The 16,330-nt window shown below is 41.5% G+C and overlaps 1 protein-coding gene across 1 annotated transcript in view; it reads left to right on the forward strand.

The window, feature by feature from the left end:
* Positions 1–16,330, forward strand: part of LOC139698409 (uncharacterized) — a 127,178-nt gene that overhangs the window by 52,030 nt on the left and 58,818 nt on the right. Inside the window, exons 2-3 of the mRNA XM_071597306.1 lie at positions 1,865–1,987; positions 8,791–8,889. Of these exons, the coding sequence (XP_071453407.1) occupies positions 1,865–1,987; positions 8,791–8,889 (222 nt within the window). The remainder of the gene's footprint in view (positions 1–1,864; positions 1,988–8,790; positions 8,890–16,330) is intronic.

Here is a 16,330-nt window from a genome sequence, read left to right on the forward strand (position 1 = left end):
CACTCCCAGAATTTTTAATCCCGCCATTGATTTATAAATCACCCAAAATACTGCTGCATGTTGAAAACTTCCTGTTAGCCGTGTTTGTTTTTTTTCGGAATCCAAGCTATATCCGCTTCGAATTGGGGCAATTTTATTTGCGCAGCGACGGCAATATTTACGCACGTTCATGGAAAGGAAAGGAGCCGCCACGATCGCTGACCGAATCCGTCCACGATTGACTTCATTGGCTGCTCCGCTCACCCGCGCTTATTTTATGCCGTTGAAGTTTATATTTTTTTGCTACGGATTCCTTGGCCACCCAGCCCAGTTTCCTCCCTCTGGCACCGCAAACTAGCCGAGAAAAAAAGTCGCCGCCCTCTGCGCCACCACGGGCCTCCGAGGTCCCGTTGCTCCGCCGCTCGGGCGATCGGCCGGCCGGAGACGCGGGTCCCTCGGAGGCGGAGACCCACCCACCCGGGAATCCTCCCGCCAGTGCCTCGAAGAGTGGAAATCACAAAAGGTCTCTCTACATCTCTCGCTCTCCCGAGTCTTACGTCGATCCTTTGTAATGCGAGAGGTTCGGTGCTGCTATCTGGTGGCCGGTAGCTTCGTATTTCTCCGCCCAGTTTCAATTCGCCCATTGAGCCGCATAGAAATGGCTGTGAACCGTTGTCTGATATGGCATGGTTATTTTCATATGCATCAATGCGCACTGCACGATGACATCAAATTGAAGTGGAGCATTCAGGCGTTCCAATCGATGGATTTAATCCTGGGTAATTAATAGCTCTTGTAATGTAACTGCCCAACTTTTATTGCCACTGTAATTATTATTATTAAAAATACACATGTGCTGATAGACATTGTCAGGTGGCACACAAGTCCCAAATAATCGCAAAAGATAATACATACAACCAGACTTCAAAACACAAATCTCTTTAACAAAACAAGTGAATCCCCATCCCATTTACAACCATTAAGACTCATGAAAAGTATATACTCGGAAGTAGAAACGGAGAGAGTACATATGTAATGCAGCACTTTTTCTTAGTTAAAGCATTTTATGTGCAGGGATATCAGTAACACAATGATAAAATGTGCTGAATGTTTGAAAATTATAAAATTAACAATAGGTACAAGAATATAATATCCCACGTTTAGGAGGTTCATTGCGTCGTTAAGGATAGGTGGGCAATCAACGTAAGCAGGTATTTTGGGGAGAAGAGGAAGAGTAGGGTGGAGGCGAGCATCAGCATTAGCCTATTTTAAGGAATCTGAAGGCGTCAAATGATAACATAGCTGAAAGTTCCATCTCACATACGAGTTACTGCCCTTGAAGCCACGCGAAACCTCAAAGAGGGCGTCGGGACGAAACTGAGGAATTATCGCTCCTTGGATTTGAATCATTGAGCCATTGTCGAGGGAAGCCATTACGGCAGTTCTTGACCGTCCCTATGTACAAAAATACAGTACTTTTGCATGATTCAGAGTACTTAATTGGGTGCTATTTAAATATCGAACTCTTTAACTCATTACATTTAGTTGTTTAACGCATTGCCATGACATCAGGTCCGTCAAAAATGGTTGAAAATTACGCATTTGCAAGGCACTCGTTCTCTAAAGAATTGGGCAATGCGGATACATTCTGAAGGGCAAATGTCTATTTGCAAAAAGAAACACACCACCGAAAATAAAATATTCCAAATCAATGCCTGCGAGCTCAAAATAATGACGTGAAGTTATGTACTTGGCATTAAAAAAGTTTCGCGGTCAGTAGATAATATTTCCAGCTCATTAATTGCGGACTTTGGTGCGCGGCCAATGTCACGTTGAAAACCCGCGTCAAAAGGACCGGTTTGACTTTTCAAATCATTATTTGCAGATTACGGCAGTGATTTATGCGGGAGCGAGGACAGCAACAGCAGTGTCAAGGCCGAGGAAGGCGACGGTCTGGCAGAAGATGAAGAGGACCTGGTTCCTGATGATGACTCCGTCAGGGATCAAGGTGAGTAAGGTCAATTATTTCACCCTTGTCAACTGATGACGGGGAATGGCGTCGCTTTTGGCTTTTTTCAATCGCCTCGAGTGAAAAGGCAGAGCGGACGGCAAATTCCTTTCATTTATAAGTGAAACCAAGGGGAGGGGAGAGAGAGATTTTAACACTCGGTGTAGAATCAAGGAAAATGAAGCCACTGAGATTCTTTTGTGAGTTGGTAATAATTAGTGGGGTTTTTGTTGAAATTCCGTGCGCATACCTCACCGCAACGCCTCCGTTTATAGATATATTGGCATAAAGTCTGATAGGTTTGTATTGGCTGAGAAGCTAAACGCAGTTCAAGAATGGTACAATTTACTTGAGTTAAAAAAATAGTCATGCATTATTGGAAACGGGAGTTTTCACTAAATATACAGAAGTTAAATGTACAGCAATATTAGTTTATAGGCTGGATTTCTTAATAAAATTTGAGATGTCTTTTTTACAAACAAGTTCAGATCATTTTGAAAACTCCATTGCATTATGAAAGACAAGACACCCAAGATCAGAGAGGTAGATTGAAAAACGGATGTTTTTAATGTTATTTTTCCAAGAACAGCAAGAGAGAGAACAGTTGCAACCCACATCAACTAGGAAATAAGTAGCATCATTAGGTAATTTAAGCTTGCTTGATAGAATTACTTTTTTCTTTTGTGTAGCTACTAGAATTAACCGATGCTAACGCCGATTATGTTTGGTAATGCTGACGGTGTAGTATTTCCTTAAGTAGATTACGCTTTTATTACCTGCCTGATATATAAGATTCGTTTTTAATTATACTCGTAGTTTTCTTTTGGCATTTGTATGACTCTCCTAGTAATGTCTCCCCGTCTTCTCGAATCCGGCAATCTTAGACTTTTATAGGAATTTTGTTGATAGAAATTGAATGACACTAACAGTCTTACATTTACAGTTCGTGCCCCAACTTTTCGGGTACTATGAATGGCCTTTGTGGATGCACCCCTTGCCTCACAACTTGGTGGTGACTTGAAGCGTATCATGCAGATAAAGCCGGAGTTAAATTATCCTCATGGGTAGACCTCGTTGATGGCCAACATATTCTATTTCATCTCTTCTTTCCCTATTGTTCCACTAATTAGTATTCGATTCTTCACCGAGTGCATACCACTAGTTTTGCGTCACGGTCCTGACGGTCCAATCCATTACCCAGGGGAGAGGAAAGGGTTATATATATATATATATATATGTGAATATATATTCACATATATATATATGTGTATATATATATGTGTATATATATATATATATATATATATATATATATATATATATATATATATATATATATATATATATATGAATGTATTTGCTTGCAGATTGACACGTAAGGAGAAGAAACTTCCCGCGACCCTCTAAAAATAGCAAGCAACCTTCGCTCACCTATTGCAAAGCGTAATGTGTGGTAATCACTGCCTCAGGTGGTAATTTAAAAAAGCAGCATATTTTGAAAACTCTCACTTCCTTCCAAGTACGGACGTTACGTAAGAGGAATGTATAGTATTGCGTCATTAGTCGTTAAAATTTTCAAGTGGTCCGTTATTTTTCTAACCCTTTTCACTTCATAAAAGACAGTACTATATAAAACCTAGTCCGAGGCTTAATCTGATCTGTAACTGTCAGCATCTCGTGACTACATAACATTGATATATTGGATTAAATGACACCCATTGTAATTCTTCGTTTGTATTCACAAGTTGTTGAACTTTATTCATTTAAAAAAATGAATTGGTGTTTAGTTGTCCTAGTGCGCAAGTATTCCACGAATGTGTCTTAGTGGTAAGACTCAATCAACGGCTATCAAAATATTTCCTTCGGGAGGAATACTGGATTAGTTAAGTAGTGGTAGTAGTAGCTTTAGGGGAGACGACCGAGAGCTAAGGTTATTTACGCCATTAGGGATGGATGGGAAAGGAAGGGTGGAGAGAAACCCGGCGTCGGCATTAGCCTACTCTTAACCAAAGGCGCCAAGGGGTCCACAGTTTAACGTCCCATCCGACGGATGGCGTACTCACTCAAAGTGCTCTCCCCAATGCACCTTAAGTAGGGATCGGGATACCTCCGAGGAAGATCTGCCGCCTCCAGGATTCGAACCGGGGTCCTCTCGGTGAGAAGGTGGTACGTTAGCCACCGCACCATCTCGATTCCTCCCCCCACTAGATTATTTAAAATAGCTGAGGTGGGATGGATCTTAGGGTCATCTCAAAGAGAATGTTTTTGCATGTGACATACTGGCAAAAACGGGACAAAGTTGTGCGGGTTGTGGAGTGTGAATTAACCGTCGGAGGAGAATTATGCACCTGGGATGGGTACTGAAGGGGTTGGTTATCTCACATGCACTAGAATCAATGCATTGATAAAAAAATTGAAAATAATGCTGCTTGACCGCAGGAGGTAACTTCGCGCGAATAAGATGGGCTAATCTTAAGATCGTATAAGTCTGGCCCATCAAGAGGTGGGCATGGCGATGTCTCGAAAATTGGTCCCTGGAATCCGAGAGATGTGCGTGAAAGTGAAAAAAGGTTGGCGGAGTTAAATGACTGCGACACGAGTGAATGCTGTGTGTGCACGTGAAAAGAAGTGCAACGGGAATGAAAAACTATGGCAATGGATGATATTATGAACAGGAATTAACGATATAATGCACGGCGGTCAGGGTGTATGTAGACATTATTTTGGATGAGAGGGCTAACACTAAAATACTTGGAAGGAAGTGAGAGTTAATGTGTCCCAAATAGCTCTTGTGTTCGTCTGGAAGTTGTTTTTTCAAGGGTTGTGATTTTAGTACCTAAAGGAAGATAATTAAGACAAAGGACTATTCCTGGGGAAAGTTGAAGTTATGGGAGGTGTTGGATGAGGAAGACATAGGTGAAAGAACTATAGTGTGAAGAGGTAGGAATAGATTGGTAGGTGTTAAAAGTGGTGTCTCTGCCACACTGGTAGTGCCATTTGCTGAGCTCCGAGAGAATAAAAATGGAGGGTTTTCACAGTGATCATGGAAAAAAATACTTCGTTTCATGAAGCCATATATCAAATCTAAATCTGTACATTTGTCTACTTTGAAAATGGTTGTTGTAGGAGTCTTTATAGGAGTTGTTATGGTAGAGGAGTTGTTATAGGAGGAGGTTGTAATATGACTTCGTTGTAGATATATGATGGGCTGAGAGCGTTATTGAATGGCATCAGAGAAATGAGAGATCATGAATGTGGACCGGGCCAATATTTGGAATTTTCAAAAGTTGATCTGGGGTTAAAATGAGCAGCAAGGGAGATTAGAGCGCAAAAGTATAAAAGCTGCAAGACAAAGGCGTATAAACGAATGAATGTGTTTGTACTTGAGGCTAAGCTGAACTGAATTAGGTGGATTGAGACAAATATACCCCTGTGGGTTGAGGGATGGAGGATTACCCCGCAGTATCTCTGCTTGTCTTAAGAGGCGACAAAAGGGACAGAAAGAGAACCCCGAACACAAAGCCCTAATTCAGCTTGCGTAGCGGTCAAGCAGTCTGTAGTCAAGCAGTATGAATATATTGCTTGTGAGCGACAAAACAAGATGTATCACGATCCATCCGGCTGATTTCCGTGCCTGGAGACTCGTAAGGGTGAGAAGGGAATCCTCGTGGGTGATTTTATCTAGCACCCAGCCGGTCGTCGGATATTCGACATGAACCAGGAAACAATATCCCACTTTGGCCTCAAGAGTCTGCGTAAACCGGCGGCCAGGAGGTAGCCATTCCAGGTCAATCCACTACTGTCTCGTCTCTTCGTTTCACTGGCGAGTGCTGGAGTGGCGGAATACTGTGTAGGGTGGCCAAAGGTGCGTATCGGAAGGCTTACGTACCGGAGGTCAAACCCGAAACTGGTCTCCGAAACAATAGTGATACATCCCTTGGGTAACCCTTGGCGACCACTCCGGTTTGTGGCTTGGCTTCCCGAATATGTGGCTCCGTGGCGGTTGAGGAACCCAGGGGACGAACTCTAAAATATCATGGGTGAAGGAAATCTTCCTCCAGTAAAAAGATCCCGCTCTGACTAGGGCTAGGGAGATAATGCACACGTACGGTTCAAAATCGGCGGATAGAACGGTGTGCGCTTGAACCTCCTTTTATCTCAACCATGTACGAGTGAAGATGAGTCCACGCTGTAACATTTTTGCTGCTGAACTCTCCTAGATTAAACTCGCCCTTAGCAAAATCCACTGCCATAGGAAATCATTTCTTGTCTGCACGGATGAGAAATTATCTGAGTGCATTACAATTCATTTCTAGATATATTCCCCCTTTAACCCTGTAGTCCAAAAGATTTAGTCAACTCTCTTAGACTTAGAAAATTGTAATGTTAAAACATCATTCCTGTGTATTCAAAGGGCACGCTGGAATAGCAAGAAATGAGATGGCCGAAAAAGCGGCAAAAGAAGTACTAAATTAGAGGCATTTGCAGTCGCAATCCGTATCGGGATAAGACCTAAGAATTTAGCTAAAGAATATATCGGTTGCTGAGTGGCATGAACTAAACAGCAGTAAGCTTCTGGCTGCGAAACCCGAAGTGTCGCCTTGGACGTCTTCCATCGAGAGATTCCGGCGAGAGGAGGTGATCACCACGCTCCTGAGGATAGGGCACTGCGACCTAGCTCACGCGTATCATTTCACAGAAAAGAAAATCGAACTGTGTTGCGATGTCTGCAAGTTCCTTTTAACTCTTCACCAACTTCTGACGATATGCAAGAAATATGCGGCAATACGCGAGTTTCTAAATATTGGGGGAGAAATAGACATTATCCTTGGTTATAAAATTGAAGCCATGTCCAGAGTAATTTTGTTCTTGAAGGAAGCCGACCTCGACCGGCTTGTTAAATATTTTATTCGCTCACATGAGTTGAACAATATTATTGCATAAAATTATTCTTCAAATATTATAGCATATTCCACACGTTTTGACTTCCTTTCTTAATTTAGGCAAATTAAGGTGCAAATAACCTTAGGCGACGAGGCACCTAAAAAAACAAAATTACTACTACTACTTGTGGGCAGATACATCGAACGCTCATTTGTAAGTGGAACATGGGAAATTTTGGCAGGGTGTGCCAGGGAGAATGAAATCCGATGAGGAGCGAATAATGAAAACTGGAGAGATTCTGTGAACGCAAAGGAGGAGCATGCGAGAGCAGCCAAAGGAGGGAAGATCCTACTTATAGTACTTTATATTTACGACGACAAAATGAATGGATACTAAAGTGTCGTGGAAGAAATGAAGGACAGAATGTAAAGTGCAGAAGCAGGTAAACTTTGGCATGCTTTTGAAACGAAAAAGCTGTTTCACTAAACGACTAAAATGCGAATGGTTAAAATAATTCGACTAAGATACATTTAGATAATATTCAACCCGCCAACTCCGTAATCAACGCAAAATTCGGTTGGATATGAAAGCCTGGATGTGCTCTCTCGGTGCAAAGCCTTTTGAACGTGTAAATAACTCCCCTGATTGCAATAATTATTTCTTTGGCAACATTCGGTTTCCCTGGAAGGTCCTGAATCTAGAAAATGACGCAGCAAGAGATTGGCTGGAGATGTGTCCAGATATATCGCCCAGGCCCTCCAATTAGTTGCCGAAGGCTCTACCCCCGGAGATCCCATGCCGCCTCGATGATATGAAATTTAATTTGGCCTTTCTCTATATTATATTGTAAATTACCGTTAAAAAGGACAGTTTAATATGCTATATCATAAAAAACGCACATCACGTGGCATATTTCGCTGGCGATCATTATTAAAAAGGTATTGAAATATTCTCTGCAGTAATAGTTGGTCACGTTAGAATCGAACCGTTAACAAGAGTCGATTTTCTTTTACTCTGTGCAAAAAAATATTAGAGAATGGTATTTGCAACTGATGCCCGTGCATATGTGTACGTATGTAGGTTAGGAAGACCCACTGAATTAATTGCTGAAATTTGCTATAATGCGGTGTGGTGGCCTAATGGGTAAAGTGTTAGGCTTCTGCCCATAGGAGTTATGCCTGATCCAGTGACATTTCATAGGCACCAGAATAAACTGGGAAACCAGTTGCAACCGAGGGAAGGGTACCCGCCTACCTGCTCTCAACACCTGAAGATCACATGCCTTAGATGCATATGATGTACGTTGACATATACCTGGACCACGAGAAACCTTCGAGTTAATGAGATAACGCAGTAAAAGTCGATGGTGAGAAGGGAAATATTTTTTTAGGTCGAAGTTTAAATTATAAGCAATAATATAAGTGAATGATAATTAGGTTCGTTTTTTGGTTCTGGTTCCAATTCTGTTCCTATTATTTTTTGGTGTTATGGATGGAAATGAAAACGTCTCGTTATAATTGCTTGGGGGATTATTTTTCTGTGCGTTCTGGGTTCAGTTCTAACCTCAAAAACCGGTGTTTAGGAACCGAAGAGGCGAATAGACACATCACTGGTGTCTTTACATAAAGACGTAGGTTAGCTAATGTCCACTGCTTAATACCATGTGACTATTCCAAATTCAAAACAAGTTTTTTCAAATAGATGCGTTTCTTAGGTTGAGTGCAATACTATTATTTTGTTGGTTTATTGCCCCAACAAAAAAACTATATTTGTGTGACCCTACTTTTGACCTTCGACCTTCCCCCGGTCAATACATCCGAAGATATTTGCGGAATCTTTCATGCGAGCCTGGCACGGTGGTCAGTGGTTATTTCAAGGGGTGACAAGGGAAGTTCCTGATCTCTTCACTTTCGTTTCAGGTTTGGAGGTGATTTTAGAGGAGTCAGAGGAGGAGAGGGGCAGCGGGGACCTCAACCAGGCGCCCTACATATCCGCCGCCGCGCCCCTCCACGACTACGGTAAGTACTCGAACGTCTGAAGGAGTTGTAGCGAGGGAGAGTGAGAAGTAGTTTTGTCGTTGTGCGAGTGCGAGCGAGCTCACATTTATTATAAATTATAATCATATATTCTGTAGTTATGAGCTTATACACACTCGCACAACTACACAATTGCTACTGGGAATAAAAATAGCATCTCAAAAGTTTAAGTTGTAGAAATCAAAGAGACCTAAATTAGCGAAATGGGTTACAGTTCTTTCCAGGATGAACCTAAAGGATGATGGATGGTTTAGCAATATTGTCGAATCATCATGCAGTGATTCGAAATAGGGTGGGCCACTTGGACGATGGAAAAATGAATAAATGCAATTGGATTTAATTAGTTGTCGCAAGTTTCTTGGAGAGTAATGTTGAAACGAAGCCATTCGTAGTTTCGAAGGTTTGAACCCAGGGCGGATGGGTGCTCCCCTATGGAGATGCCGGGGACGCGGGCATGTGTCCCTCTTGATCGGCGAGGACGGCGCATGAGGGTCGGGCTAAGGTCGATATTTATCGTCAATCTAACGATATTTTTGCCTCGTCGAAATGGACGATATTTTCGATGTGATATGTACGAGAATATATTCGCTATAACGTGTGAGACTATAGTTGATATCAAGTGTTGAACGATATAATCGGTATTAAACATCAGACGATGTTGTCGATATTCCACATTGGACGATATTGTCGGCATGACGCATTGGGTGGCATTGTCGATATAACACATTGGACGACATTGTCAAAAATCCGCATTGGACGGTGCTGTCGGCATATCGATGTGGATTATGTTTATGATGTTGTAGAGATATTGTATGTTGATCATGCGCAATTTTCTGGGTGTTGGTAGTTTTATAGTATTTTTCTCTACGTGAATATTTTATCCATGAGCATTGGGAAGCTTTAAGGTCGGTGGATGGAAAAAGATCAATGAAGTCTCTTGCTACCTACATATTATGGGATTACACACTTAAACCCGAATTCAACGAGAGACGTCGTTAATAAGTTTTCCCGAGGTTTTTTAATGCATGGTATTTTCCTTTTTCCTTCCTCTCCCTTATCTGTTACCCATTCCATCTGGTGCATGCACCCACTGCCGCTCACCTTTTTGGTGGATCGCGGGTATTAATGTAGACAAGAGGCCAGCCTAAGTTCACCGAAATTATTTGGTACGAGTATAGAATGATCCACACTCTTCTCCCTCCCATCACCCCTTCGCCTGTCTTTATTGTGTGCACGTGATGCGTAACATATCGCATACTACTGGGTCACATGTAGCTACTTCAAGGGTGAGTGGTATGTACATGTGAAGTTAATAAAAGCGTATGCACTCGAGTTTAATGCGTGATGGATCGTGCGGATATTACCTGAAATTTTCAATGGTTGCATCGATTGTCTGCAGTAGTTTCTGCCTTACCCGGGGCATTAGCTTTATCCCGAACTTTGAAGCCAATGCATCTTTTTTCGGAATTGAAAGTTTGTCGAGATCCTAAGGTTTTGTTGGACTAATCAATGTTGTTTTTTGGTAAATTATCTTTATTTTTCAATATTTTTCGCAGTATTCATTATATAAGTTAGGATTATTTATGTACTATATGTTCAAGCCCTGTGTTCCAAAGTGGGCAGTCAATATTGGGTTACTAAATGTGATAGACAGAGAGATTCGTATGTTCTTCGGATGACAGCATGTAGACCTTCGCTTGGAGCATCGAACGCTCGAAGGAAGCGCCAGGACGATCTACTACTTTTCCACAATTTCGTATTTACTAAGCGACGCGTTTCTATTTCCTGAGTGACATTCCCGTGGTAACGAGTAGTAACGCTAGCGCTAATAAATTCAATTTAACCCCTTCCCTCAGCTCAGGTGACGGGAGGCAGATGATGATCCTGGATCGGATCCCCCTGCCCACCACGACACATGTCGGGTATTAATTAGTATCACAAATTCAATCAGCTCAACAACGTGGTGAGTTGCGACCATATTATATGGGATACCTGTTTTCAGAAAAAAATTTTTTTAAGCATTTCCTGAAAGGATCCTCGGCAATAGTTTCAGTAAAATTATCAAGTCATGTGCTGTTTCATATCCGCCATCAAAGATATTATATGTTTAAAAATGTATCTATTGACAATCAGTATATCGCATGGGATGTCCGACGAGATGGTAGGTGCAGTCACTTGCAAAACTAAATTGAAGTATCCATTTAAACGCATGCCTGTAAAATCCGCGAACATAAACGAAAGGGCTTGATGGATAAAGGATTTTGATGGACCCGGACTAATATATCACTAATCACCTGTGAACTTCGTATGATAAGAAATTTTTAAATCCACGTTGATTCTGCCTTCCTTCATACATTCTTAAATGGCTATAATTTCATCCCTTACGCCTTCTCCCAGCCATCACCGTTTTTAGCATTTCTTTCCCCATCAGTATCTTCTCCTGCATCCATTTTTCCTTCCATCTTCGGATTTCCTTGCCTTCTCTCTTTCCCAGTTCCCCTCTCTTCTGTTCCCGCACTCCCTACGATGACCATGTTTCGGAACCTTAAAATGCAACGCTCCACATAAAAGAGTTCACCAATCTTTACTCCTAAGTTCAAGTTCCCTGATATTTACTCTCTCCTCTTTGCACGTATATTCTTCTTCACCGGCCAAAAGTCTTTTGATGTGTTACTACTTTTCCCATATTTATCGAAAACACTTCCTAAAGAAATGATATGTTCCACAAGTACCAACTGTACTTTATGCGTTCGTACTTATATATTAAATCTAGCCTTCTTTTATCTTTAGAACCTCATTACCCTCTTTTTCTTATTATTAATATTATCCTATATCTATTACAAAGTTCCTGTATTTTCCTTAATAATTGATAGCAGTCCTTCGATTTACTGGCTTACTAAAGCTTGATCATTCGAAAATATGAGCGACTTGATCTGTTCCTCTCCTGATTTTATTCCTACCTCCAGCCCTCTCGGGCCCCTCCTACGATATCCTCCGCGTGCTTGTTGAGAGGAATAGGCGATAATGTCTAACCCTGCTAGATTCAGCCAGGTGCCTATTGTACACGATAACGACGTCATTGGACTAGAAAAATATTGACGAATACGTCATAGAAACTTAATTATGAGACACATACCAAAAATTAACTTCGCGCCTCTTTGGGTGAAGTTAATTTTTCTTCTCTTTAATTTTTAGTTAAAGAACAGTATCTCTCTCCTTAAAACTGTCTATCGTAATCCCTAGCCAATACTATCTTTAGGCATTCCACTATTTCCGTCTTAGCCGAAGCTACTACGTTCTACAACTATAATGCTTATTCCTGTATTTTTAATTTCTATGTGAAGCTCATTAATCATTCCACCTCTGGGGTGCTACGCTTTGAAACTTGGTTCGGAGATCGTCTACATTCCCTAGCTATGAGTTGGGAGCGGGGTTGCCTCTTGAGTTAACCTTTTCGTTTGTTGTGATCCCGGAATGCGCCCAATTACCAACAGTTATCAACCCGAAAGGTGTTTTGATAGGTGAGGATAGAGCTCATTTAGTTCCACACTCAACGGCGTATCAAATTCACTCATCAGAGTAGGGGAGACTTCTCTTTGCTGCACCGCCTGCAATTACCCGAGAAAAGTTTCTAGCCGAAAATTCACACCGGGTGGATGAGCTGAGGGTCCCAGAGGTGACATCCGGAATCGAACCCAGATCTTCCGGTTAGTGACCCATTGCTCTAGCCACTAGACTATCCGAACACTACGGATCCCTCTTAAAGGATATTTTTACTACTGCCTTCATATAAAGGGATAGGATTGAAGATTGAATGTCCTGCAAGATTGTATGAGTAGAGGAGAAGATGGAGAAAAAATGCTGTGTACTGGATGAGTTGTTACGAGATACGAGCAACAAAGCACTACTGCTGTTTGTGCCACAGGTTGCTAACTTAATATGGAAGAATTTCGCCGTGTAAACATTACAGAGCGAATTTAGCTTTGCCTTGAGAACTCCATGATCCTACAGCGCACGCGCAAGTCATGACCGACTTTGATCCATAGGATTCAATAGGATGAAATAGTCGCGGTTTCCCAGGAACTCTTTTCTTCTTTAATTTTCGTTAGCGCAGTGGAAGAATGAAGGGGGTCAGCAGTTGAAAAGTAGAACTATACCGAGGCATCACCCTTGGCGGCGGGTGCCTAGGGTACCCTGCCGGTTGCATATCAGGCAAGCTCTTCCATACATGTAATTATTAAAACGTACTCTCAGAGGCCGAGTAGTACTTGCCCTTCTGTTGAAATATCTAAAAGTGTAGGGATGCGTACTTATCTTTTAAACCTGGAATGTCATCTTGGATAAAGTCTTGGCATCGTAGTAACTAAACTACAGTAATCAACCCGATTATTATTTTAATAGGTGAGGGTAAAGTTCACCGAATATTAGCCCAGTGGCGCGTGAAATTCACGCGTTATGATATTATGGGGACCAGTTCATTATTCATGTGCTGTCAGGAAGTTCTGGTGTCCAAAATATAACCCGGCATGGTTGAATCTGAGGGTGCCCTGAGGCATCACCGGAAATGGAGCCTGGACCCACTCACTATAATCAATGGCAACTTAGTAGTAAGTACACCAGATTATATCTGCAATTGACCGATAGTGACTCTCCTCTGTTAAGTGCTGAAATTGAAAATAGGAGATATTCTGAAGGATCCAGTGACCAGCCGAGGCCCAGTATTTCGGAGCGTTGATACATTTTTATTGCCGGCATGTACTTGTAGGTAAATGGCGGACTCTCTAAAACTCCAGGGCGAACAAGTGCGCGAAAAAAAATCAGTCTCATTATCTGCACCCAATTTTGAACGGCTTAAGAAGCTTAAAATTTTACAGAGTTGTCTTAAGGATTAAAAACTCCTTCCAGTTTAGTAGGTAGCCGTTTCTTATACTGAGGAAGGGAACCGAATCTGTATAATTGGGTTCCCTGCCAAAGAGACCAATTTTAGACGTGTTATCTCCACATTTGGGGAAAACAAATGATCTTATTTTTTTCTCTATAAGGAAATTGTCATTTCATCGGGATCATCTTGCGAGTTTGTTTAGGTCAGCGAGTTTCTCGGCACTAATTAGTTTAAACAGCCGGTAAACGATTGCCGGACCTACAACGAAAAGGGATCTCTGTATATATTTATGAATGTGTATCATAACCTCTGTAACTTACTCAGATAAGAAAATTCTTATAGTTTTGTTCAGGGAAATAGGGATATGACATCCATCCATATATGATATGACATCCATAAAACCCTAACTATGTTCAGTCTTTAAAATCTAGTGCCGCCAAACTCTGTCGTAAGGTTTTTCCACGTCGAAGAGAGTAAGCACATATTAGCGTATAAGAACTCTGTATGAAATTATGATTCGTACAAGGTGCAATACAGTCCATCTACCTCGCTGAAAACTACATACATTGGATGACAGAAAAGGCTTCACGTTCAACTACCAAGAAAGGTGGCGGCAGACCTTTCTCTCCATTCATTTGTTCAGGTAGTTCGGTAGATGTAGGATTATAGTTATTAGGGTATGGCGCGCCTTTCGCGGGATTAGGAATGTACAGGGTGCGGCAACATAATTTCCTTTTTTATAAAGCAAAACCCCTTTAAAAATGGAAGTTATGTTGCCGCACCCTGTATTAGGGATTGCAGACTCCCGCCAGCTAGGAGTTCGGAAAACTTCCCTCTATAAAAATATGTTCAAGGGTTTCGAAGGGATTCTTTTAGCGATACCTCCCGAAGATTATGGTGGCGTAATGAACTGCGTTTTCCTCTTGTGAGGAGTGATTGACAGTTCCCACTCGGGGTCGCCTACCCACGTCAATATTCCCGCCATACTATTTCCGTCCTGGCGCATCTTCTTTCACGACTTGACTCTTGCGTGCGCCCATCCACTTGGACTTCATCCTTCCTTCACCAACCTTCTTTCCTTGCCTCGTAAGTCTCCCGCTTGCCTATCTTGGTCGCATTTACACTCCGTACGACAATTCTCAAGTACAGATCTCCTCTCCTCAGTCATGGCAATTTAAAAACTCCTCCCGACTCATTTCTATCCATTAACATTTAAGGCCGTGTCGCTTGATAATAATCCAGGTCCATCGGATAGTGTTCATTTCATATACATGCAATATTTGACTGTGCTATTGTTTTCAGGTCCAAAATATATAATCTTTTATTAATTGAGCCTCGATTGAGCTCAGCTCTTCCAGTGAAATGTTTGTTTCCTCATCTGATTAACTCCCTGCCGTTGTAAATATTTTCTCCATTATATTATTTTGATGTATTGCTAATCCTCTCGTATTATTAGGGCACACCACAAGTACGCCTATGGACGCGGAGAATAAATATTTTAGCTATTTTTATATAATATTTTACGTATTTCCTGTTGTATCCCCCCTGTTAAAGCCATATTGAACATGCACCAAGTAATTTGGATCCTCCGCAGGGCATAATTTCAGAATAGGCAGGACCTTACCTGTTTTGTGAAAGATGTCTTTGGACGAATTGTCACACTTACTGGAAATTCTAGGTGGAGAGCAGTGGCAGATTCGGAGGCAGAGAGTGACGCGGCTCATAACCCCCTCACAAAACCGGCTTGCTGGCCTTGCTTGCCACCACATCCAAAGGGATATTGAGCTCTATATTGGACCAGTTATGAATGAAATTTCATTTTTCAAGATGTCTAGTATTGTTCTGTAAAATTAAAAAAAAACACTACGTTTGAAAAATATTGTTATTCTCTAATATTATTTTCTAAAACCACGATAAATCCACGATTCGTCCAATTCGAAAGTCTTCATCCGACCTAATTGGTATCCACCGGAAATAAGACTCAAAGCACTGGGTAGATATAAATCGTATTAGGTTAGCGCTGACAGATGAAGGGAATAATTCTAGCTCCGTCTTGCATTGATAGATGAGGCCACAATTAGTCATGGGATATTCATTACCGAACGCCACGATTAAGGAATCCTTTTTCTCTCTCGGAAATCGTGACCACAACATCATAAATGACTGCGTATGGACACTAATATTACCTTAGAGCAACATAAATCCGGATGTTAATTTATTAATTCATTAATGGCTGGTGGGTGACCTAACGCTCACAATTGCCCTCTTGGAATGAGATGTAGCTGTTTGTAGAGAGAGAATGAAGCGGACATATGCCTTTTCTGTAGGGACCTATATGGATGCTGACATAAATTGAATTAAAAATACAGATGTAGAATGGCGTACATTCAGCGCTCTATCTATCATAAGTGCAGACTAAGAAAACAACCCGCAGATATTGAAAAATTAACTTCAACTTCTTTGATTAATTGAATCACGTTAATCTGACCCTGATTTCTAATAGTATACCATGCACAGGTTCGTGTGCTACTATACTATTTA

This window comes from Hetaerina americana, unplaced genomic scaffold (assembly GCF_022747635.1).
Source record: "Hetaerina americana unplaced genomic scaffold, ioHetAmer1.1.p SCAF_85, whole genome shotgun sequence".
NCBI classification, from domain to species: domain Eukaryota; kingdom Metazoa; phylum Arthropoda; class Insecta; order Odonata; family Calopterygidae; genus Hetaerina; species Hetaerina americana.